Source organism: Balaenoptera acutorostrata, chromosome 2, assembly GCF_949987535.1.
Source record: "Balaenoptera acutorostrata chromosome 2, mBalAcu1.1, whole genome shotgun sequence".
NCBI classification, from domain to species: domain Eukaryota; kingdom Metazoa; phylum Chordata; class Mammalia; order Artiodactyla; family Balaenopteridae; genus Balaenoptera; species Balaenoptera acutorostrata.
Window position 1 is genome coordinate 103,529,545 of NC_080065.1, and position 24,526 is coordinate 103,554,070.

Genomic DNA, 24,526 nt, shown 5'->3' on the forward strand with positions numbered 1-24,526 from the left:
CCTCCCTTTGCTCTTCCTCCTTGTCCATGGGAAGTCAACTAGATTGCCCAGATTCACAAAAATCATCATTGCTGCGTAAGTTCCATGAAGATAATTTTTAACATTGTGTCTTTTTTAAAAAGCCTGAGGAATAAACAGAACCTTATTTAAACAGAATGGTCAGACTTTGATGATTACTAAATTGAAGATTTGTCCTGGGGAATGACAGAAGCTTCTAGAGGTTTCTTATTGATAAAGTCCCATATACAGCTTTTATTGCAACAACTGATCTTCCTTTCTTAAAAGATGTCATAAGACACTTAAAAATGTTTGAATAAGTTCCTTCATAACTTAGAGAACAGTCATTAATAATATTCTACAATATGTTGTAACAATGTCATCCAGTAATGGCAGCCTTTTAAATAATTCAATTAATTTTGATACCAGCATCCAACTGAAAACTTGAATTGGGATATTGGAATGTTCACAATTTTTTTTAAACACCATAAAGTAATTATCCAATTTGGAGCTCACAAGGTTTAAGAACTGGGGTAAAAGAGGACTTAAGCCAGATGAATTTACTGTTGGGCTGAAGGAGAATAATTTCTATAGATCAGCTGCAATTTCTCTTCTACAAAGCTGTCCAGTGTGATTCCCCACTGTCTCCTTCTGATGTCTCATGCTCCAAGGAAGAAAAGAATCACTGAGAGAATTGGAGAACTTGCCTAGGACAGAGCTCTTCCCATCTTCAAAAAACGCCCTCCCTCCCACTCACTACTCTGCTGAACAAGCATGTGGGGTGCCGGAGACATGGGAAGACAAACATCAATATAAAGAGAGACTGTGCTGCCTGAAGAAACAGCCAGTTCTGAATAGGACAGGACAAATATTGAATAAGCACTGCTAATAGGAAAAAAACTGAAAAGATCCTTGAAAATACCACAGGCCTGCAGGACAACTTCCATGTTTTAGAAGACCTGTTGCTATAACAATGTTTGAGTTTGATTATGCGTGCACTAAATCCAATGGTTCGGCATTTGACAAGGTCTTTACCCAGCTCTACCTGGATATGCAGGTTTAAAGATATGGAAATAATGTATGGCAAACCAAAAACCAAAAGGGACTTACATTTTCCAATCCTTCCTGCTCCAACCTACCAAAAAGAGGAGGAAGAAGTTATACCATCTAATGTGAAATTACTAATAGAATTTTCATGAAATTAACAAAACAGGCAGCTATCTTTTTACGAGTATCCGAATGCTAGATGACAATGGATGAAAATAATGCAGCTCTACAAAACTCCGTTGGCCGGCATGACTTTGCACTATTCATGTTATCAGAGTAGAAAAATAAAGCAACACAATATAGCAGAAATGCATGTAGTAGAAAAGCATGACTTTGCACAGAAACCAAGGTGCGATACCAGTTCTTCTACAGACTAGCTGTCTGATTCCTGGTCAAATAATTTGACTTCCCTAAACTCAAGATTCCCCTTATATAAAATCAGGATAATAATACACTCTTCATGAAGTAACCATGAAGGTTAAACAATATAAATACCAAATTTGCCCAGCACATCACTTGAAATACATGTCCTTCTAGAAAGACTTAATGAATCAAAAAAAAATAAAAAGCAAAGAAAAATAAAGCCAGGATTTGACTTAATGAACTACATATACTCATTTTAATGAAACACCTTTATATAGAAATATGGCAAATGACCAAATACATTAATCACCGTACAGAAAGATGGTATTTTTTCTAGAAGCCATTCAAGGAAATCCTCAGAAGAAAATGTCTGATGTAAGAAAATCTGTTTGTCATATCTTCAAACACCACAACTACAGTGTTCCACATGCATATAACAGAAGAAACTGTACCAGCAGACAGCACACTTCTCAGTGGCTCTACGCTCAAGGGTATGGCTTTTTAAAAATCACTCATTCCTTTACGTATATTAACAGGACAATCGGCCTTGATGCTGTCAGAGTAGTTAAAGTGGCAGTGGTACTGATAACAGGCAAGAAAAATATCATCTTTTATCATATTTGGGGAGTGAAGCAACAAGCTGCAAACTCCTCGCAGGTGCTAGAAACGACAGCTCCAGTCGATCCAAAAAATCTCTATCTGCCACTCTAGATATCTATCAAAACTTGGCAAACAAAGTGTCAATTTACATTCAAGGTTTAAGTCAGGATATTACACACCGCTCTTACTGTATTTTGCACTCAATCTCACACAGCAAATGTCCCTTACTAAAACTGTTCACAGTATAGTAAAATAAAAGAACAACATACAAAACTTCATCTACAGCATTATCCTAGTTATCTGTGCATGTCTGGGTATGTGTGTAAATTGTATACCTAAAATAAAAAGACTACTCGTGTAAAATGCACATCTAATAAAAGACTGGAAAAGAATATCCATAAAAATATTAATAGGAGTTATCTCTCGATAGTGGTAATGTGGGTGATTTTTATTTTCCTCTATAAACTCCCCTATATATTTGAAGTTTTCTACAAAAAGCATATATTATTTTTGTTCACAGAATTAATAACAAATATAAATGTAAAAGACAAAGAATTTTTGTTTAATTCCTTAATGAGATAAAAGACAGGCAGACCAAATTTGGAGCTCCACATGGCTTGATATTATTAAATTTCTCTTCTGTAAATCTAGAGTTGTAAAGTTCTTTCCACCTCTAATTTTCCACAATTCACAATCAACGACTGTGATTAAGAAAGCAGAGGTGGGCTTCCCTGGTGGCGCAGTGGTTGAGAATCTGCCTGCCAATGCAGGGGACACGGGTTCGAGGCCTGGTCTGGGAAGATCCCACATGCCGCGGAGCAACTACGCCCGTGAGCCACAATTACTGAGCCTGCGCGTCTGGAGCCTGTGCTCCGCAACAAGAGAGGCCGCTACAGTGAGAGGCCCGCGCACCGTGATGAAGAGTGGCCCCCACTTGCCACAACTAGAGAAAGCCCTCGCACAGAAACGAAGACCCAACACAGCCATAAATGAATGAATAAATAAATGAATTAAAAAAAAAAAAAAAAAGAAAGCAGAGGTGCCTATCTCTGCATAGACAGGTGTAGACTGTTTTTCATTTACTAAACAGCTTTTTATTCAAATAAATCAGGCTAATATATCATTCACTTCAAACTGAGCCAGGTAATTTTGCTACCAAGAAATATCTTTGGATGTCATGTATTCTGCATGCAACAGGTTTATTATTATATTACCACAGAGAATCAAATAAAGGGGGGTGGTCTAAAATATAACAGTTTATGCTAGAAAAGAAAAAAGAGATCAAACTCAAATGAGGACCAAAAAATATATAAAACAGCATAAGGAAATCTAAAGGGACTTTGATTATAGAGTGAAAACTGAACCTCACTGGATGGTAGGATTATGTGTGGTTTTTATTTTTATAGCAAACATGTAAAGCTTTGCGATAGGGAAACATAGCAAAGTTTATTTTTAAAGTTAATACAAATAGTAAGTTGTGTTTACTGATCTATCATACCCAGACTGAATTCCTGCTATACTGATATAATAGTTAAAATTGAGGGGTGACTGCTAGGTAGGCTAAGAGTTTAAAAATATGATCTCCAGTTCTCACAACAAAACCCCAAGAAAACTAAAACTCAGGGAGGTTAATCTGTACAATATTCCAGCGAGCCAGCAATTACCAGAGCAAGAAATCAAAACCTGGCCTGGCTGACTTTAAACCACCACCTCTGTCCCTTCACTTTACTACTCAGCATCTCTAACCAAATGAGACTTTCTGTATCTGACTAAACACATCAAACCAGCCAGTCACATTTTCATTTGACAAGAATATCAGAAATGAAGAACTAGGGAAGAACAATTTACAAAGTTGCTGTTACTTTCTCAAAAAAGGACATTAGTCATACTTGTTCCTTAACTGTAACACATACATAATATTAAAAAATATACAAGTGATACCAACTGATGCAGATTTTTACAAATGTGGACAACTGGAAAATACTGATTTTTGAATGATTTTTTATATTTAATTACACAAATATTGCTTTGGGAGAAAGTGCAAAGGTGCAGAATACCTCAAACAAGCCACCATTTTCCTCACAACTCTCATGGCAAAGCCAAAGGACCAGGGGTGCCACGTAATCTGGCTTCAGAGCTTCCAGAAGATCTGAAATAAATAGCCAAAAAAAAAAAAAAAACTATCAATAAGAATATATACATATTCAATCAATCATTTTACTTTCTGAAAATTCCTCACTTATAAAATTATAGGTTCAGAGACTTTTTAAATAAATAAGAAAAAAATTAGATATACATAAATAATTAGTATTAACATCCAAGGCTTTCAGAAGAATCTTTTCATCCCAATGGAGACATTCAGGTTTCTAACACAGAAGGCATCAGATATCCCCTTCCAAGATGGGTAACGTACTGTTTAGAAGACAAGTTAAAGCTGCCTTGGCAAAGACTGGTGAGCAAAGGCATACATAGCATAATGAACTTAGATACCATTCATTCCCAAAACTATTTTGCTCTCCCAGAAGCTAGAAAACTACAAAACAGCCTTGACAACTGTAATGGCAGTAAGATGATGTAAAATGGACCTTGCAACCGTGACTGATGAGTCACAAAGTGTAAGAAATATTTTCCTGTTGCATACCTTCTGTGAGCAACTTAACAGAGCAGAAAGGTACTACACAAGGAGCATGAACACCTAGATTTTACTGCTGGCCCTGCCATGTAGGCAATTTAGGGCACTGAGCACAGTGCTCAACTCTCTTGGACGTGTGTCTGCATCTGTAAGATGGTAATTAAAATGCGTTACCTGCCTATTCTACTAAGTTGTTGCAAGGCTCAAAGGAGACACGATTTGTAAATACATCTTATAATCTTTAAAGAATCAAATAAATGTAAATTTTAACTGTGAAGGGACAAAATACAGTTTTATATTTTAAAGTGACAAAGATGACATTTACAGTCCCTGTAAATTAAAGAGCAGCTCTAAGAACCTTTCACTTTACAGTATTCCTGACCCCAGAAACTGTGAGATAATATATACTTGTTGTTTTAATCCACAAAATTTGAAGTAATTTATTACACAGCAGTAAATAACTAATACAGCTTGGGAAGTTAGTTCATGGGTATTCATCCTAAGATTATGTTTCATTTCATGTAAGAAACATGTAAGTCACATACATGACTTTCCATTTTTCAAATATATTTCAAAGGGGGAAATGAAATTGCAAATGTCTCCGCACATTACCCATAACACCTGGTTCTTTAACAAATAATTCCTTTGACAGCCTGTAAGTTAATATTTCAGAGGAAAAGAGGAAAAATGCTGAGGCAAAATAAATTTTCGGCTTTTTCTAAACTATAAAAAAGTAATAAATACCAAAATTTAAAATAACAGGAATTCAGAATCTGAAGGGCTTTTAAAAATGATCTGTAACAACTCTCTTCCTTTACAGAAGAGAAAGCAGGTCCAGAAACTTAAATTATTTGTCTAAAGTAGATCTTATTCTCCAAACATCTTTCACTAGGGTTTGGTGGGCATAAAAGATACTACATTAAACAGTGACCTAACATCTCTAGAGGTCAAAATTAATGGAAGCTACATTCCCAAAGGAAAGCAAATTTAAAAGCTCAAGTTTTCAATATTTTCTTGGAAACTTGCTGCTTCCCCAAGAAAGTCTACAGCCAATGGCAAAAAGTGACTAAGGTAGGAGTCTAGCACAGAAATGATAAGCATAAAATTCTAAATAGTGGTTATCTCTTGGCATGAAGCAGAGGAACAGAACAGAAGGTATAAAGTTAGATGCAAGTAATGTTCCAATTCTTGGGTTGAGCAGTGAGTTCATGACTATGCATTACATTTTGATACTTTACTTCTTGCCAGTAACCTACACTGTTGTGCATATATATGTAGCATTATACTTAAATAATCCAGTTCTTTAACAAGAATTCCTTCAATAAGACATGAGAGTATAAAGTTTTTTTTTAAAATAAGGGACTTTTTTAAATGGCCCTGTTGACAAAAGAAAAGGAAAAAAAAATTAGATCTCAGGTACAAATAGCTATTCTACACTAAAGCAAACTGGTTAGGCACAGCTCTTAGGAAAAGCTAGCAAGTACATACTTGGTATTACAAATCCCAAGTTCTAAAATGAATGTTAGCTCAAACGTGGGAAGTAAAATGGTACTGTGAATAAGCATTTGTATGCCATGAAGCAGCTAATTCTAAAGTAATTTCACTCATCAATTGTTTTGTACTGTTTCACAGAAACTACTTTTAAAGTATTACAGATATTTTCTTTTTAGATATATGTTAAAACCAGGAGTATCAAAAACCATACAGTTTTCCACCAGTCAAGTATTCTATTTCTTATATAACTAAATAAATAAGCATTGGCTCTCAATCATACATTTAAATTTTTAAATTTAAAACTTTATATTTCATGTTTTCAAAGAACAAAGTTGGAAGACTCACATTACCTGATTTCAAGACTTACTATAAAAATATAGTAATCAAAACATCATGGTATTGGTAAAAGGACAGGCCCAGAGATCAATACAACAGAACAAACAATCCAGAAATAGACCCACACATACATACATGGTCAACTGATTTTCCACAAATGTGCAAAGGCAATCCAAATCAAGAATGAGGAATAGTCTTCAGGACAAATGAACTCGCGGTTTCTTCAACAAATAATTGGCACTTTTTCAAAAAGGAGAATGAACTATCATATGTTAAATAAAACTTAAGAGATACAGTAACAAAACGACTGTGAACCTTGTTTAGACCATTGTGGAATAAACTAACTCTAAAACGATATTTTTTAGATAACGAGGAAGTTTTCATATAAATTTGGTATTAGACAATGGTAATGAATTATTTTATTTGGTGTGATATTGGCATTGTGGTTATAATGTCCATATCTGTTAGAGACACATTTCCAAGTATTTATTAGGTGAAATGCAACATCTAAGATTTGCTTTGAAATGTTACAGAGAAAAAGGGAGAGGGTAACAAAATAAATAAATCAATAAGACAAAATCATTTTGAAATATGCCCAGAGCATTCTGTTCTCCTTAACAAAGGCCTATCCTCAAGGGAAGCTACCAGAGCCTTATTTGACCTAAGGGAAGAGCAATTAGACTAGTGTAACTCCTCTAGCCTTCCTGTCTCAAATAAGGGGAGAAAAAAAAAAAAGGCTAAAAAACTCTACTGAAGCTCAGAGTCCAGAGACTTTGACCTGCTAAAAAACTTGCGGATTTAATCATAAGATTATAGAACACTTCCCCTCGCCATAATTTACAGACACTTCAACAGGCCTCCAGTATAACAACAGTGGATTACAACTGAGAGAGCTGCAAACACAAAGAGTACCTAGGGAAACCCAAAGACAACAGGGGACACAAAAACAACGACAAAGAGGAAAATGTAGCCTCTGACACCAACAGCTACAGCAACCAATAAACGCAACCTAACTCCTAGCCAGATAAACATGAAACCTCACAATAAAGCTCTGTATACCACACTTTCTACTACCCCAATACATCATGTTCAGTTTTCAACAAAAATTTCAAGGCATGCTAAAAGACAAGAAAAGTACAGGCTGAGGAGACAAAGCAAGCCTCAGAACCAGCTTGAAATATAGCAGAGATTTTGGAATTTTCAAACTAGGAGTTTAAAATAACTGTGATTAACATGCTAAGGGCTCTAATGGAGAAAAGTGGACAACTTACAAGAACAGATGACTACTGTAAGCAGACAGAAGGAAATGCTAAAAAAATCAAAAGGAAATGCTAAAAAACAAAAACAATATAACATTTTGAAATGAAAAATCAGTAAGCTTGATTTGAATATATGTCAACAGAAACTTCCCAAACTGAAATGAAATGCAAAGAGAAAAAAGGACAAAAAAATAAAAGGGAATAGAATATCCAAGAACTGTAGTATAATTACAAAAGATACATTGAGACTTCCCTGGTGGCGCAGCGGTTAAGACTCCACGCTCCCAATGCAGGAGGCCCGGGTTCAATCCCTGGCCAGGGAACTAGATCCCACAACTAAGAGTTTGCATGCCACAACTAAGGAGCCCACGTGCTGCAACTAAGGAGCTTGCAAGCCACAACTAAGGAGCCTGCAAGCTGCAACTAAAGGGGCCCACCTGCTGCAACTAAGACCCGGCCCAATCAAATAAATTAATCGATTAATTAATTAAAATAAAAAGATAGAACAGGCACATAATGGGAATACCAGAAGTAGAAGAAAAAAAGAAAACAACAGAAGAAATATTTTAAGCAGTGATGGCTGAGAATTTTCCAAAGTTAATCACAGATACCAACCGCAGATCCAGGAAGCTCAGAAGACATCAAGTAGAATATTGCCAAATATCTACACCTATTATTATGCATACTATATTCAAACTGCGGAAAAAACAAGGAGAAAATCTTGGAGGAACACAGAGGGGAAAAAATACCTTATGCATAAAGAAACAAGGAAAGAATTATGTCAGACTTTCCTTCAGAAACCATGTAAGCAAAAGAAGAGTGGAGTGAAAGATTTCAGGTGTTGAAAGAAAAAAATTACCAACCCAGAATTCTGTACCCAGTGAAATTATCCTTCAAAAGTGAAAGAGACTAAAGAGAATTAAAAAACAAGCTAAAGACTGAGAAAAAATATTGCAAAACACATATCTGATAAAGAACTTGTTTCCAAAATATTCATGGAACTCTTAAAACTCAACAACAAGAAAACAAAGAACCCCCCCCCAAAAAAGAAGAAGAAAACAAAGAACCCAATTTAAAAATAAGCAAAAAATAAGAACAGACACATCACCAAGGAAGACAAATAAATGGCAAATAAGCACAGGAAAAAAATGCACAACATCATAAGTCATTAGGGAACTGCAAATTAAAACAATGAAATACCCTACACACCTATTAAAAGAACTAAAATGCAAAAGATAAACAATAATAAATGCTGGCAAAGATGTGGAGCAACAAGAACTCTCACTCACTGCTAGTAGGAATGAAAAACGATAGAGCCATTTTTGAAGACAGTTTGGAAATTTTTACAAAGCTAAAGACACTCTTACCATACAATCCAGCAATTATCCTCTTTAATATTTACCCAAATGAGTTGAAAACTTACGTCCACACAAAAACCTGCACATGAATGTTTATAGCAGCTTCACTCACAACTGTCAAAAACTGGAAACAATCAAAATGTTCCACGATAGGTGAATGAAAAAACAAATTGTGGCACCTACATACCATGTAATATTATGTAGTGATAAAAAGAAATGAGCTTCAATCCTCCCAGTCATTTGGGAAAAAGAGGAGAGGATGAAGAGATGGAACACAGGGGATTTTTAGAGTGAAACCATTCTGTATGATCTAGAATCGTGGGTACGTAACATCATGCATTTGTGAAAACGCATAAAATCATACAACCTAAAGAGTGAGCCCTAAAGTAAACTATTAACTATAGTTAATGATAATCAATCAGGGACTTCTCTGGTGGTCCAGTGATAAAGAATCTGCCTTCCAATGCAGGGATGCGGGTTCGATCCCTGGTCAGGGAACTACGATCCCACATGCCGAGGGTCAACTAAGCCCGGGTGCCACAACTACCGAGCTCACGTGCCTCAACAAGAGAGCCAGCGTGCCACAAAATATAGAGCCCACGCACCCTGAAGCCCATGCGCCGCAACTAGAGAGAGAACACCCACGTGCCACAACTTGAGAAAAGCCCACGCACCACAACGAAAGATCCCACATGCCTCAACGACCCGATGCAGCCAAATAAATAAATAAATAAATAAATAAACATTGATCAATACTGGTTCATCAACTGTAATAAATGTAGCACACTGATGTAAAACTGTGTGGGAGGAGGAGTATATGGGCACTCTCTTTACTACCTGCTCAATTCTTCTATAAACCTAAAACTGCCCTAAAAAACAATCTATTAATTGTTTTAAATAATTATTATTATAAACCAGTAAGAATGGTATTACCTCATTCTGTAAAGAAAAAATGTATGTATGTCTACCTACACAAAGAGAAAAAGTTTAGCTGAGTGTGGTAGAATTATGGGTCACATTTTGTTTGTTTGTGCTTTCCTAAATTTTCTATAATGAACATAAACTACACATTATGCTTTTTTAAATTGTAAGGAAATTTTTTTAGCTACTCAAAAAATTAAATACTTTTACAAAGCTCACGCCACACAGGTATGTGAGGAACAGCATTAAAAAAAAACTAAACTACTTACCATCAGGCAAAATGTTCTGGGTCAACCGTGATCCAGCAGTAGGGGCAATAGTGTTACAATGAATGTTGCTTTTCTCGCCTTCAACTGCAAGACAATTTGAAAGGCCCAGAAGACCCAGCTTTGCAGCACAATAATTTGCCTGGCCAAAGTTGCCATATATTCCTGAAGCCGATGAAGTCATGATGATCCTAAAAGGAAAATCAATCTCTCAACATCATCTTTTCTATATTTTGATAATGTTGCAACTCTAAGCATTTTTTTTTTCATTACTATTATACCTGTCAAAAGCAACTCTGTATACTGCCATTAGGTTCTTAAAGTCATGATTCATATATCTAAATTAATATAAATAATAAAAGTAATCTCTCAAAATTCAACTGTGAGATTTTATTGTTTTAGAAAGAATCCCTGGTCAGGATCAAATGAATTCAAGTGTAAGAATGTATATTCATTATGTACTGAAAACAATAAGTATTTATAAACATAAAATAAACTGCCAATTTACAAGTTAAAATTTTAGTAAGAAATATTAGATCATGAAGTTCTAATTCTTTAGTCCTCAGAACTTTGCTCCTTTCCCTTTCTGGATAATATTAAATGCCTCATATTAAATAATACCATCTCATAATCTGACCTAATCTCACTTACTCTACTTAGTAGAACAAGTAAATCCTATCATTGACTTTCAGAAACTGCTAGTATCAAGATATACTAGAACTCTCCAATAAGAACAGATATCACACGCAATTTACTTCTAGTAGATGTGTGTGAACCCTGAGTTAACAGGAATAACTTTTATGTTAGAGAGCATGGGGCCACTTACTAGGTCTGCCACGTCTGAGTCACACAGACGCAACTATAAGAGTCTTACCGTTCCTAGTTTACAAAGACTAACTCATGTCTGACCAGTGTCAGCCAGTAGAAAACAGCCACTCATCTCTCCCCAGTTGGTCACTGGGCACAAAAAATGATATTTTGGTTAGAGAATAAAGTACTGCTGAATCCTCAATGTTTGTACTGCTAAAATATCAGAGAATAGCAGGAGAATCATTAATAATGAAAAGTAGGAGGTGAAAAGAAATACTAAGTTGTCCACCTCGCTAATCTATGACTGACACCAATGTAACGGGGAGGCATCTTCCAAAACTACGTTTAAAAAGCCTGTGCATATCTGAAGGTGTATTTTTCAACGTCAAAGCAATTCTTTTCCTCTGGACATAAGAACCCACACACGGCATCTCCAAACCCCCTTGACAGCCACATACAACTCTACCTTCCAAATTTCTGTTTCTTCATGTGATCCCACGCTGCCCGGGTCACCAGGAATGAGCCCCGCAAATGAACTCTCTGGATGATATCTAAAACAAGACATTTTTATCATGAATATTGTCAAATTTAGACAGACCTATCTCAGAATCAACATAAGCAAAGACTTACTTATACAAAGATGTTCATTTTATACCTAGCATTCAAAATCAGCTATTGTCACATTGCACTCTGAGTAATCATTTTTGCTTTAGTTCCAGTTACATAACCAATCAATAATTCATACCTATTTTGCCGATAATTTATGATTAGATTATTATCTAATATATCTAACTTTATCACAAATATAATGCCACCTAAATACGATGCCTATGCATATCTAAGTGCAATGCCATCTTTAATTTTTGCCTATTTTATATAAAAATTCATAATACAAATAACCAAGAATTTTACATACATAATTGGGACTCAACACAAACGTTAGTTAAAGCATAATCAAAAACCACTCAGTTCTTCATCAAGAAATGTTTATAAAATGTTCAGGGCTTCCCTGGTGGCGCAGTGGTTGAGAATCTGCCTGCTAATGCAGGGGACACGGGTTCGAGCCCTGGTCTGGGAAGATCCCACATGCCACGGAGCAGCTGGGCCCGTGAGCCACAATTGCTGAGCCTGCGCGTCTGGAGCCTGTGCCCCGCGACGGGAGGGGCCGCGATAGAGAAAGGCCCGCGCACCGCGATGAAGAGCGGTCCCCGCACCGCGATGAAGAGTGGCCCCCGCTTGCCGCAACTGGAGAAAGCCCTCGCACGAACCGAAGACCCAACACAGCCAAAAATAAATAAATAAATAAATAAATAAGAAAATCCTTTAAAAAAAAAAAAAAAAAAAAAAAAATGTTCAGTATATCCCTAAATCCCTATTTTTAACAGGATTTGCAAATGAGTTAGAGAGAGCTGGGGGTCGGGGCGTGGAGGTGTAGGAAAGAGGGGGAGGGAAAGAGGGAAAAAGAGAGACAGAGAAGCCTGCTTTCTGAAATGTCAATCTAATGAACAGACAACTTGGAGGATGATGCAGATAAACAAACAATTCCAGATTTAATCTTACTCTGATGAAACCAGAAGAGGACACACTCCAGCCCCATCAGAGCTCAAAGCAAAGCACCGACTTAAGTCCCCTCTGCCAACAAATTCTATCTTTCTCAGCTCCTTTTTTTCTCCAGTTATTACAAGGGAATTGGAAGCTAAAAGCCGTCTTTGCTTAATTCTAAGTCAGAAAGATATCTTCCTTCTTCCAAAAGAACTTCTGGCAATATTTCCCAGAAACACACTCTATAAACAATGATGTAATTCATCTCAGTTACCATGCCTGCCACCGTCGCAGCCACCAATGCTTGTTTTAGTTCTGATAGCCAATGAAAGTAAGGGCAAAAAAGAGCAAACAGGATAAAAAAATTTTATAACTGTGACTGTTCATCATCTAAACTCAATCTTTCCAACATGACATTCCTAATGGAAATTTTTCCTACTTATTAGAAGTTTCAAAATTATATCTAGGTTTTTCCCACCCAGTTCTCAGATCTCCATCGTTTTTAGTGCCTCAGACTCTCTTCCACAGCCTACTCTTGCTCTTGAAATAAGAATCACACAGCCAGACAAGCATGCAAAAGGCTGTTAGAAACAACTAATACTGCAAGAAAACGCTGACAATCTCTCAAAGAGAAAAAGGGAAACGAACGAAGTCACAAAAGCCTTTTCTTCCAACTGTTCATTTTCAGTTGTAAAGCTTACTCATCATCAGTTATATTAGCAGAAGCAAAAATAGGTAGAAGCAAGTTTTTCCTTAAGTGTGGAAATGTATCAAATATTAGAAGGCTAAATGGATAAGTATGTTCCAGAGAACGTATATTTAAAATAACTTACCCCAGTCTTCATCACTTATTCTACCAAAGGAACGGTCCCTCAAAATTCTAAAAAACTGATATTATATATGTTGAGAAGAGAAAGTCAACACTTAAAAAAAGTTTGCATGTACATTACTTTATTGGAAATTTAAAAAGAAATACTCACCCAGCATTGTTGATCACAACATCTACAATATAAAAATATTCAAGTCACAAATATAAAAGCAAGCATATTAATTTGCCTTTGCTTACAACACATTTCTTTCAAAAGCGTTCCCTGCCTCCCCCCTGCCCATGGAAAAGTAGATATAATAGGTAACAAGTGCTAGCAGAACACAATTTTATACCTATAGTAAAAAAAAATCGGATTCACAAAAGCACAATAAGTACCCCATTATAGCAGTGCTTTCCTCTCAAGTCTACATACCTAAATGTTTCCACCTCTACCTCCTGCCAAATTTCTGTGAGCTTATTTACAGAATTAGCAGTCACACAACTCTTAGGTTCTTAGAATTCAGTGGTAATCGTAAACCATCCCTCAATTAACTTCAAAATTCACTGGGAAAGTTAAAAGTTTAAAAGATTTTTCCTTGCCACTCAAAAGTCAAAAGCCCAGAAAGGAAACCATTAGAGTTAGAAACTGATGGCCTGTCTTCATACATAATTGCATTCTCACTATAAAATAGAAGGGATTGTTTCTTAAGGTTCAACCACCATCTTGTGGCTATTTTCACCTTATGACTTCAGAACTTTGTGGTCTCTATCCCTGTGTCAGACACTATGTGAACATGTCTCTCACAAGCTCAACCAAATATAGCTAGAAAAATATATATGCTAGACCAAAAAAAGGGGGGGGAAACACATTCAAACTACAAAAATTAACATTTTTCAGATTATAAACACGTTGGGCTTATCTGCAGTAGTTTCCCTCTAGTAATTCAATAACCTTTTACTAACAATGTATGGGACTAAGTCAGGAAAATTAAACAATATATTTGAAATGCTTGAAATGCTTCTTAAAAATGAAGATTTTTATTTTATATAATTCATCTTAATTAATTTGCAAGATACTGAATCATTTTCATCTGAATCATTATAATTATCTAAAATATTCCACTGGGTCCTCTATTGCCAAAATACTGATTTATTTTTTATTTTCTAAATATATTTGGGGTATGATTAAATTATTATAAAAAGGAAACTTAGAGAATACTTACAAGTTTTTTTAAAGGCTCTTAAAGTACAAAAAAATATAAAACAAACTCAACACATACATGCATAAAAACTGTCACCTCAAGCCCTTTGTGGAATAAGATTAGGGTATGTAAAAAAATTAAAATTTAAAACAAATCTAAAAATTTGATTACCAAAAAAGAGTTTTTAATAAACAAAAGTGAAATAAAAAATATTTCATTAGAAAGGTAGAAGCTGCTCTGTTAGTACCATAAATGCAAAGAAACATTACCTATTCTTCCAAAAGCATCCAGTGCTGTCTTCACAACCTTCTCTCCTGCGTCCACTGAATCTGAGGGAAAGGGAAATTAGGACAAAACTTCAGTAATATCCCTTACAAAGGACTTCTAAATTCTGTGGCTCAGAGCACATGACAGATACTATTCATTCAACAGAACTCATTTCCAAGGAAAATACATTTATATTGCAGGCACGTAACAAACTAAAATATAAATGATACATGTTACAAAAGAAATTTAGTCCCTAAGGCAATCCTTTAACCTACCAAAAAAAAAAAAAAAGAGAGAGGGGGTAAATGAGAAGTATTTGACAAATAATATCCAAGACACCATGGTCCAACAGAACTTTCTGTGAGGATGGAAATGCTCTATTTCTGCACTAACATGGTAACCACAAACCACATGTGGCTCCTGAAGTGTGGCTAGTACGACAAATGGAATAATCTATTTTATTTCATTTCTGTTGAATTTTAAATAGCCACATAAGCACTTCCCCTTAAGGATGCAAATGAGACTTTCAGAGGGAGGGAAGGAGAAGCGTGTTTAATTTGAAAAAGCATGTTCAATTCTGTATCACTACATTTGGAAAACAAACCTACTGTTTTTGTAATACTAACTACAAAAAGAAAAGCTCAATGAAATATTACGGATTTGTGATTTTCTGCTAATCAGCCCAGGAGAAGGGCTCATATCCCCAGAGCTGTGTGTCAAATGGTCAGCTGTCAACTCAACATCACCATTGCCTCTTTCTACTTCCTCTGCAATCACAGCGGGAGCCAGGTCCCTTCCCTGGGACCCATAAGCTCCTGAGTTAGATCTGCCAAAAAGAAATACTCGCTTAAAGGGAGGAAAAGTAGGAAGAGACTGTAAACGCAGGCAATCTTGTGAGCAGGCGGCAGATGTGAGACTGACAGCACATCCAGGTGAGCTCTTGAAAACCACCTGCCACAAGCTGCGATGGTCATCGACAGTTTCCCTGACATGCACCTGCCCAGACCTTCCAATGGTAAGTCTCTAATTCTTTGTATAAAACCCTTCACACTTGGAAAACCGAGAGGGGCTTCTGTTTTCTTGACTGAATCCTGATTGATACAGGTTGAATATCAAAACTGAGGGGCAGGGAAGAGAGTCTGAAATCTTTATCTTTACAAAATAGGTTTTAAAACCCCAGAAATTTTTTTAAGTTGAAAACATTTTTCTAGACTCTCAATGTGGAAATAAGATACTAAAATGTCTGTCTCATTATTCCCTTGAACTCTCAAAACAAATCATATCCTATTTCCTTTCCTCTAAAATTTCAGAATAAAGTCACTGGCAATCTAATTTTCTCCCTGGTCCATAAAAACAATCTAATTTGCAGAAAAGTCAGTAAGCACTAGCTTTTTAAAGTAAATCTACTCAAGAGGATTCCTTACAAATACTATTAGAATCAATACATCAAACATACAGGTTGTATTTGCTGTCTTTATTTCTAATGCCTAACTTTGACTCTTACATTTTCATAAAGATAAGAAAGTTGCATACAGCAATGATCACCTGTGCAGAATGTAATATGAAGGCTGGGTGCAGAAAGGGGGCACTTCACTTCTTACACTATATTACTTTAAGAAATGTTTTTTAAAAGCAATTTTAAAACGAAGAATTTAATGTTACTCTGTAGAAATACATAAGACCTTTTAGCTAAGGCAGGTCTTTTAAGAAAAGAGCATATTCATATTCACATCTACAGTAATGTACTGATTATATCATGCGCTCATTATTAAAAATATTAAATAGACAACTGAATAAAAGTTAGACTCATGAAATAATCTACATCAAAAGTTTAAAAAATACGTCACTAAACATCTTTGGCAGACTTAGGTAAAATCTAATTTCATAATTATACTGGAATGCCAAGATATTTGCTCAATACTTATTAACATGAGAAACAGCATCAGTGGAGGAAATATAAAACAAGCAGTATAGTTCTCTCAAATATTGTACCATAGTTGGCCACTGCTCTTCCGCCTTTCCTTCTTATTTCTTCAACAACCTTATCAGCAGCTAAGGAGCCTTTACCAACTCCCATGAAGTCCCCTCCTAGATCATTCACTGCAATGCAAAAATAAACAAATAAGAATTCAGTTCTAGACCTTAAAAATATGAGTTGGAAATGAAATTATATTATTAGTGTATTTCTTCAGTCAACTTCCTAATTCCCTACTACTATATTCCCATCTTACTGAACACACCATGAGATACGTACTTTCAAAACATGCCTCTTTGTTTTTAAATATAGATATGAAAAAATATATATACATATATAGATATGAAGCAGAAAAATATTTAAACACAGGTTCATGTCATGAAATTTTTAACTGTGCAATGCTTCTCCTTTTTTAGAAAGAAAAAGACCATGATTCAAACCACTTTTAGCAAAAAGAAAGAAAAGAAAAAAACCTAAAGATCACTTTTAAGATTAAATACACAGGAAAACAGTATGGACATTCTTCAAAAAATTACAACTAGAAGTGCCACACGATCCAGCAATCCCACTTCCAGGTATTTATTCAAAAGAATTGAAATCAGGAACCAAAGAGACAACAGCACTCCAAATGTTCAATGCAGCACTATTCACAATAGCCAAGATGTAGAAATAATCTAAATATCAACTGACAGATAAAAATGGATAAAGAAAATGTGGTACATAAATACAATGTATTTATTCAGCCTTTAAAAAAAGAAGGAAATTTTGCAATATGTAATGACATGGATGAGCTTTGAAGATAATATGGTAACCCAGTCACAGAAGGCCAAATGCTGCATGATTCCACTTACATCAAAGTACCTAAAATAGTCAAACTCATAGAATCAGAGAGTAGAATGGTGGTTGCAAAGATTAGGGGGAGGAGAAAATGGGGAGTTGCTAATCGGTGGGCATAAAGTTTCAATAATGCAAGATGAATAAGTTCTATAGATCTTATCTGCCATACAACATAGTGCCTGCAGTGCATAATACTGTATTGTACACTTAAAAATTTGTTAAATGTTCATATTAAATGTTCTTACCATAATTAAAAAGAAAGAAAGAAAGAAAGAAAGGTTAAATACACAATGTGAAATATCTTCTCCACGTCAAGAAGGTCTTTGTTTACAGGAATGGTGATAAAGAACAAGCAAGGGGCTTCCCTGGTGGCACAGTGGTTGAGAACCTGCCTGCCAATGCAGGGGACACGGGTTCGAACCATGGTCCGGGAAGATCCCACATGCCGTGGAGCAACTGGGCCCGTGAGCCACAGCTACTGAGCCTGCGCGTCTGGAGCCTGTGCTCCGCAACGAGAGGCCGTGACAGTGACAGGCCCGCGCACCGCGATGAAGAGTGGCCCCCGCTCGCCGCAACTGGAGAAAGCCCTCGCACAGAAACGAAGACCCAACACAGCCAAAAATAAATAAATTTATAAAAAAAAAAAGAACAAGCACAATATTAAACTCTTGGAGAAGCACACGTGAATTTTTATAAAACATAGTGTGTCATGGTCTACCAAAAAAAGAAATAAAAACTATTTATTGAAAGAGGTCAAAAATTACATACACAACTAATATGTGTTCAGTCACTAATTATAGCATATATGTAATTTATATGTTTAACAACTGACCACACTTACCACATAACATCTCCCTATATCCAATTATATAGATACAAACATTAATTGCACATTTACTATTTGCAAGGAAATCTACAGAAATCTACAGATGTATAAGAATGGTGCCTATCCTCAGAGTTTATAATCTACTGAAAGTTAAGTATGTGGTAACTACACTAATGCACTAATTGCATCATAAAGTTTATAAAAGCCAACATAACTAAATAATATGATAACGAAGGTAATTTATACAATAATTTAATTATTTACAAAATAACATGCAAAAACAAATGAAAAGATATATAGATCAATGCCAAATAACTTGGAAAAAACAGAATTTAAAACAAATACCTGGGACAAAGAATTAATTTGCATTGCAAAGTGATCATTTTTATAGGGTTATTGCACACTGTGCAGAATATAACAATTTAAAAATTACTAATTAATAAATGGCATAGAGGTATATACTAAAATTTAAAGTCTCTTAATATTACCAAATTGATAATTACCATACCTGGGGAAAAAAGAAAAACCCACAAGATCTGTTTTTCTTTTCAAGAATGGGTCTCTTTTGGTGGGGGCTGGAGTGAGGGCTGCAAGTGGGGTTGGGTGGTAAAGGGAGATACAGGGATGATACCGAGCAAAGCTAGCCTAATGTGCTTTTACTCTTAAAGGAAATGAGTTTTTCAAAATGTGGACTGGGATATATTTTTTCTAACAATATAGTCTTAACAGCCTTACTGCAAATAAAAAATGCCGCAAAGACACAAAATAATGGGGAAAAGGCTTACATTATCCCTCAGAGATTTAAAAAAAAAAGTGTTAAGATTCTCAAGACTAAATTCCTATTAATTATTCATTTCTGTACAATTACTCAAATGACAGGAAACAGTTTTTAAAAATCAAGATTTTAAAACATGCGGCTAACAGTCTATTAAGACCCTTTTTAACTAAGCAAGAGAAAGTTCAAGAGCAAACTGGCAAAGGCCATACTAAAGTAAAGAAAGAATTGTTCAATTGTGAAATGAAACACTACCCCCAAGTGGAAACTGTTCAAAGTGCAACCAAGTGCAAGCAAAGGTAAGAACTGAAGACTGTATAAATAATTATTGAGATCAATGATGTGCAGTGAAACAGTTTCAGAATAGATTTATTCAAGACAAGTCTCCACCTTAGAGAGTACAAACTTAACACTGACCCCACTCAGTTATCCCACTATCACCAGAGCTAAATCACAGGGATTTCAGGCTTAACTAGAAAAGCACTGGTTACACGCTGAAGGGCTTGGATAGCAACAATGTTCACAGATTGTATACAAAGAGAAATGCATCCACACTATGTGACACTGTTCAGCTTAAATATATGACTAAAATTCTAATCACAATAATATTTTAAAATACCATTACCGCCTTATACTGGTATGTATATACCTTACATTTTCAAAGACCCATCTATGTACATTGCTGCATTTGATCTCCATACAGCTTTTTAGGAGTTTGGCCGGAACAGTTGTTCCTATTTTCGCAGAAGAGCAAAGTTTAGGAAAGGTTATGTAACTTGTTCCAGGCTCCAAAGCTTGTCCAGGCTCCAAGGCTGTATGAAATGGCAAAATTCAGACTAGAACCTGGACCTACCACAATACCACTCTGCTCCTCTAATGCTGTAAACAAGTTTCTTTTATCCTAATTATTTCCACTAAAAAAAACAAACAAAAAAAAAAATCACATGTGCTTGGGGAGAATATAGAAGAAACAGTAAATCAGCCACCCCAGTCAAACAAATAGCCTTAAATTAGGGAGTAAAAATGGTTAAGATTATGATAGTTAAGGACAGAGTCTTTTCAGCTAAAACCATCAAAATATCCCCCAAAGTGATATATTTGTAAATCCTCCATATAAAATCCAGTTTATAGCTCTGAAGAGTTTTTTTTTTTTTTTTTTAAGATGTAAAATCTTTTTCCTATTTCTGTCATTTTAAATAAATCAATGACTTGGATAGTCTACTAAAGACTACATAAGGTTTTTTACTAAAAATCCACCCCAAGATTTTACTAAATACCTGCAATATGCTAACCACTAGAGCAGGGATATAAGAATCCAGAGAATTCTAAAACACACTTGGAGCCTGTAAAAGTACTCTATTAATAGGTAAATGGATACCTAAATACAAAGTATCAAGTTATCAGCTATCCAAGCCTGAAAACAGAACCATGTTTGTGACAATGCCTGTTTCCCCATATCCTCCCAACACTGGACATCATCATTCTTTTCAGTATAACAATTAAATGATTACAAGTTGTAGCTCATTATTTAATTTACATTTCTTTGAGCACTAGTAAGGTAACATTATTTTCATGGGCTTATTGGTCATTTATACTTCTTATTGTTTTGCCTGCTTAAATCACGTTTCATTTGGGGTGTTTTTCTTTCTTACAGATGTGTACGTGTCCCTTACTTATAAAAGATTTTAATTCTTTATACGTGTTGCAGATCATAAGTTCCTTTATTGAAATGTTGAAAGAGAAACAGAGGTAACATTGGAGCATTAATATTATTTGATGAGCATTACATACATTGTTTTCCAGTGTTTTGTTACAAAAACCAGATTGAGAAATCTGGATTTGTCTTTAGCAATCCTATTTGTGTACAGGACTTTGCTCTCAGAAGTTGGTTTTCTTGTTCTTTCTTGCTATCCTTCAGCCCTGACTATTGGCTCCAAAGACTAGAGCAAGAAACATGCTTTGGGTCTCCTGATATCAGGGCTGCTAAACCAGCTGAGGGAATATACGTCACTTATAGTTTGATAGGAAAAAAAAAAAAAAGCAAAGCAAATTGATTATCATCTTCCTCAAACTGTCCCATCTTCTCAACATCAGTTTGCTGGGTGAGTTATTTCCCAGGTACTCTTTCCTTTCTCCCATTTCTGAACAGCACATGTCACTGAGCCATCAAGGCTTGACATCAATTTCATTATGACTCTTCAAATGTTCACTCTGTTCCCACTCTGTATCCAGCACTGTGCTAGGTGCTTTAAGCTCGCAAGGTAGACAGTTTGTGCACTGAGGAGTTTCCAGTTCTTTCGAGGAATCGTTTACTGCCATTTCTTTCCTATTCTATAATTTCATGCCCAGATTACTACAGTTGCCTTCCCGGTGGTCTTCTGCCTCCAATCTTAATCTTTCCAGGCAATCAGCAGACTGTTGCTGGGTAATGGCCCAAAGGCAGCCTTTATACTACGTCATCCCCTTGCTCAAAATCTGCAGTGGAACCCTAATTATTCACTGCCTAACTTTCAAGATCCCTTAAAGTCTGCCCTCACTTTACTGCTTCACTTTACTATAAGTAGTTCGTCCTTTTTGCTGTAGCTCAGTGCGGGAAATTGCTTATATAGCAGTTTCTAACTTGCCACTTAATTATCAAGAGTAATAATGTTATAATGCTTTGTATTTGAAGAGTGCTTTATCACTGTGCTTACACATATTCGTGTTCATATATTTATTCAATCCAAGGGTTTGACACCAGCTGAGTCATATCCACTACCAATGACATATCTATAAACGACTTTTATTTCCAAAGTAAAATGGTGCTTCCAAATTTACAAAATCAAAATAACTTGCATATGTATTGATTCTGTGAGTGAAATCCTTTACAATGAGTAATCTGAGAAGCATATAAAAAGATGACACGGGCAATATTATACTACAAGTGTACTTATTTTTTGGAGAGGTTATTTACTTTTTTTTTTTTTTTAATGCTTTCAAGAAATTCAAACCCTGCAGACTCAAAAAGTCGTTTTAATCCTTGTCTTACCCCAGAGGTAACTGCTATTAACCATCTCTTGGATGTTCTTCCAGACATTTCTGTTTTCTATGCTTGATGCCTTTCCTCCTATTTTGATAAAGTTTCCGATAGCAAACAATAGCATTAAGAATCATTTCATTGATTTTAGAGCTGTGGGCCCAATGGGGATTTCTTCCTGTATTCTGTTCATGTCCTGACTGCTACCAAAAAGTATTTGAGGTGGCTTAAATGTGCAAGGACTATTAAAAAACGGAAAAATTAAGAAAACGTACATCAGAGAAAGAGAAGCCTACTCAAAGCATATGCTAATGGTAGTTACTCTATTTGGGGACAGTGTCAGGTTTACCCTCAAGCTTCTTGACAGCCAAAGAAAAGGCGGAAAACACAGAGCTGCCATACTATTTTCACGTTTGGTAGAAAGATACAATCACCCTAGTTCATCAGAGTCTTTTCCAGAATGGCCATAAATGTATCTAAATATTTGAAGACCTCCAAAATGTTGTGACAGTTTAGAAAGCAACGTCTTAAATTAGGTCTCTTTAATTTAAGGGACTTAATCTGTCTCAACAACAAGAAGGCATCAAAGGTCTCCTTAAAGGGAGAAGAAACTGAAAATGAGAGACTGAGTCCCCTCCAGAGTTCAGTGCTGGGACCCTATCTCCTGTTTATATGCACTCACCACCTGGGTAATCTAATCCAGTCTCCTGGCTTTGAATACCACCTAGAAACTGAAAACAGATTTACACAGCTTCAACCTGTCCCCCCAACTACAGAGTCCTATGTCCCACTGCCTACCTACTATCCCCATCTGAAAGTCTACTGGGAATGTCCCCTCTCTGCGAATCCGGCCCTCCTCCAGTCTTTCCTATCTCGGTAAACCACCACTTTATCCTTCTCTCTCCCTTTCAACCCACATCAGCAAATAAGCAAATCCTGCCATACCTACCTTCAAAATATATCCAGAATTTAACTTCTTTGCACCACCTCCATCCCTACCACCTGTCTGAATCACCTCCATCTCTTATGTAGATTACTGCAATAACCTGACAGATCTCTCTGCTTCCTCTTCTTTTTTTAACAAAAAATCACAAGTGTGGACAAGAATTGTTAATAGGATAATAGACCCCAATATACCCAACGTACTTCTCCACTTCCACGCCTGCTCCCCTAGAACCTATTCCTCACACAGCACTCAGAATGATCCACTTAAACCTTAAATGAGGTCATGTTGCTCCTCCACGCTCTCCAATGGCTTCCCATCTCAATCAGGGTAAAAGCCAGTCCTTACTCTGAACTAAATGGTCCTACATGACCTGACCTCCTGTGATCTCTCATCTCTCACTTTGTTCCCCTAGATGACTTCACGCCAGCCTGGGATGCCCCCTAAGCTCACTTTGACATAATCTTGAGCACAGTGCCCAGCACACGGTAGGCAGTCACTATTATTCGCTTTTTACCCCCTTTACAAAAGGTTTTAATTCTTGATGTCATTTAATCCCCATCATAATCCTGGAAGTTATTAGGTAAGGTGGCTACTAATATTCAGAGGTCATGTAATTAGACAGCAGAAACAGGATTTATAGCCTGACCTAACTTCAAAGACAATTCACTTTCCCCACTGCAGTTCACCTTCTGGCTATCAGGATCACACAGCGGTTAAAAACACAGGCTCTGGCATCAGACCACAGGAACTTGTAACTCATCTTTACCAGTGATTATGCAACTGCAGTACAGAAAAGAAATCATGTCGATCTTACTTCAAAAGATTGCAGTTTCAATTACCCAAAAATGCTACTCCTCCAGTTCAAGAATAGAAAGCATTCTGCCTTTCTTACTGTCCAAAAAGAGGTTCTCCTTGCTGGAACACTTCCATCTTCTTTGTGTTCACGCCCTCAAGACAAAACTTAATATTCAGAGAACTCGATACAGCTCACCTACTGAGGAAATCTCAAACCTATTCCATTCCCAACATTTCCTTCAGACATGTGCGAACATTTCTTGAAAGATGTAACGTGTACGAAACCAAATGTCCCTTGTTGTAATTATCAGCCACAGGCTTAGCAGTTCTTATACCCAGATTTAAATCTCCCATAATGCTTTATATTACGGAATATAAAACATAGCAATCATATTTACATGAAGAGAATATCTTAAGTGATACCCTTTTTTCTTTTCTTTTTTTTTTTTTTTTT

At 36.1% G+C, this 24,526-nt stretch overlaps 1 protein-coding gene across 1 annotated transcript in view; it reads right to left on the minus strand.

Moving 5' to 3' along the window:
• Positions 1 to 18,565, minus strand: part of LOC130707137 (peroxisomal multifunctional enzyme type 2-like) — a 75,796-nt gene extending 57,231 nt beyond the window's left edge. The window contains exons 1-8 of the mRNA XM_057540368.1: positions 18,556 to 18,565; positions 16,895 to 17,029; positions 14,905 to 14,964; positions 13,606 to 13,627; positions 13,459 to 13,505; positions 11,550 to 11,634; positions 10,277 to 10,464; positions 4,065 to 4,156 (exon numbers count right to left, since the gene is read on the minus strand). Coding sequence (XP_057396351.1) covers positions 4,065 to 4,156; positions 10,277 to 10,464; positions 11,550 to 11,634; positions 13,459 to 13,505; positions 13,606 to 13,627; positions 14,905 to 14,964; positions 16,895 to 17,029; positions 18,556 to 18,565 — 639 coding nt within the window. The remainder of the gene's footprint in view (positions 1 to 4,064; positions 4,157 to 10,276; positions 10,465 to 11,549; positions 11,635 to 13,458; positions 13,506 to 13,605; positions 13,628 to 14,904; positions 14,965 to 16,894; positions 17,030 to 18,555) is intronic.
• Between the last annotated feature and the right edge of the window lie 5,961 nt (positions 18,566 to 24,526).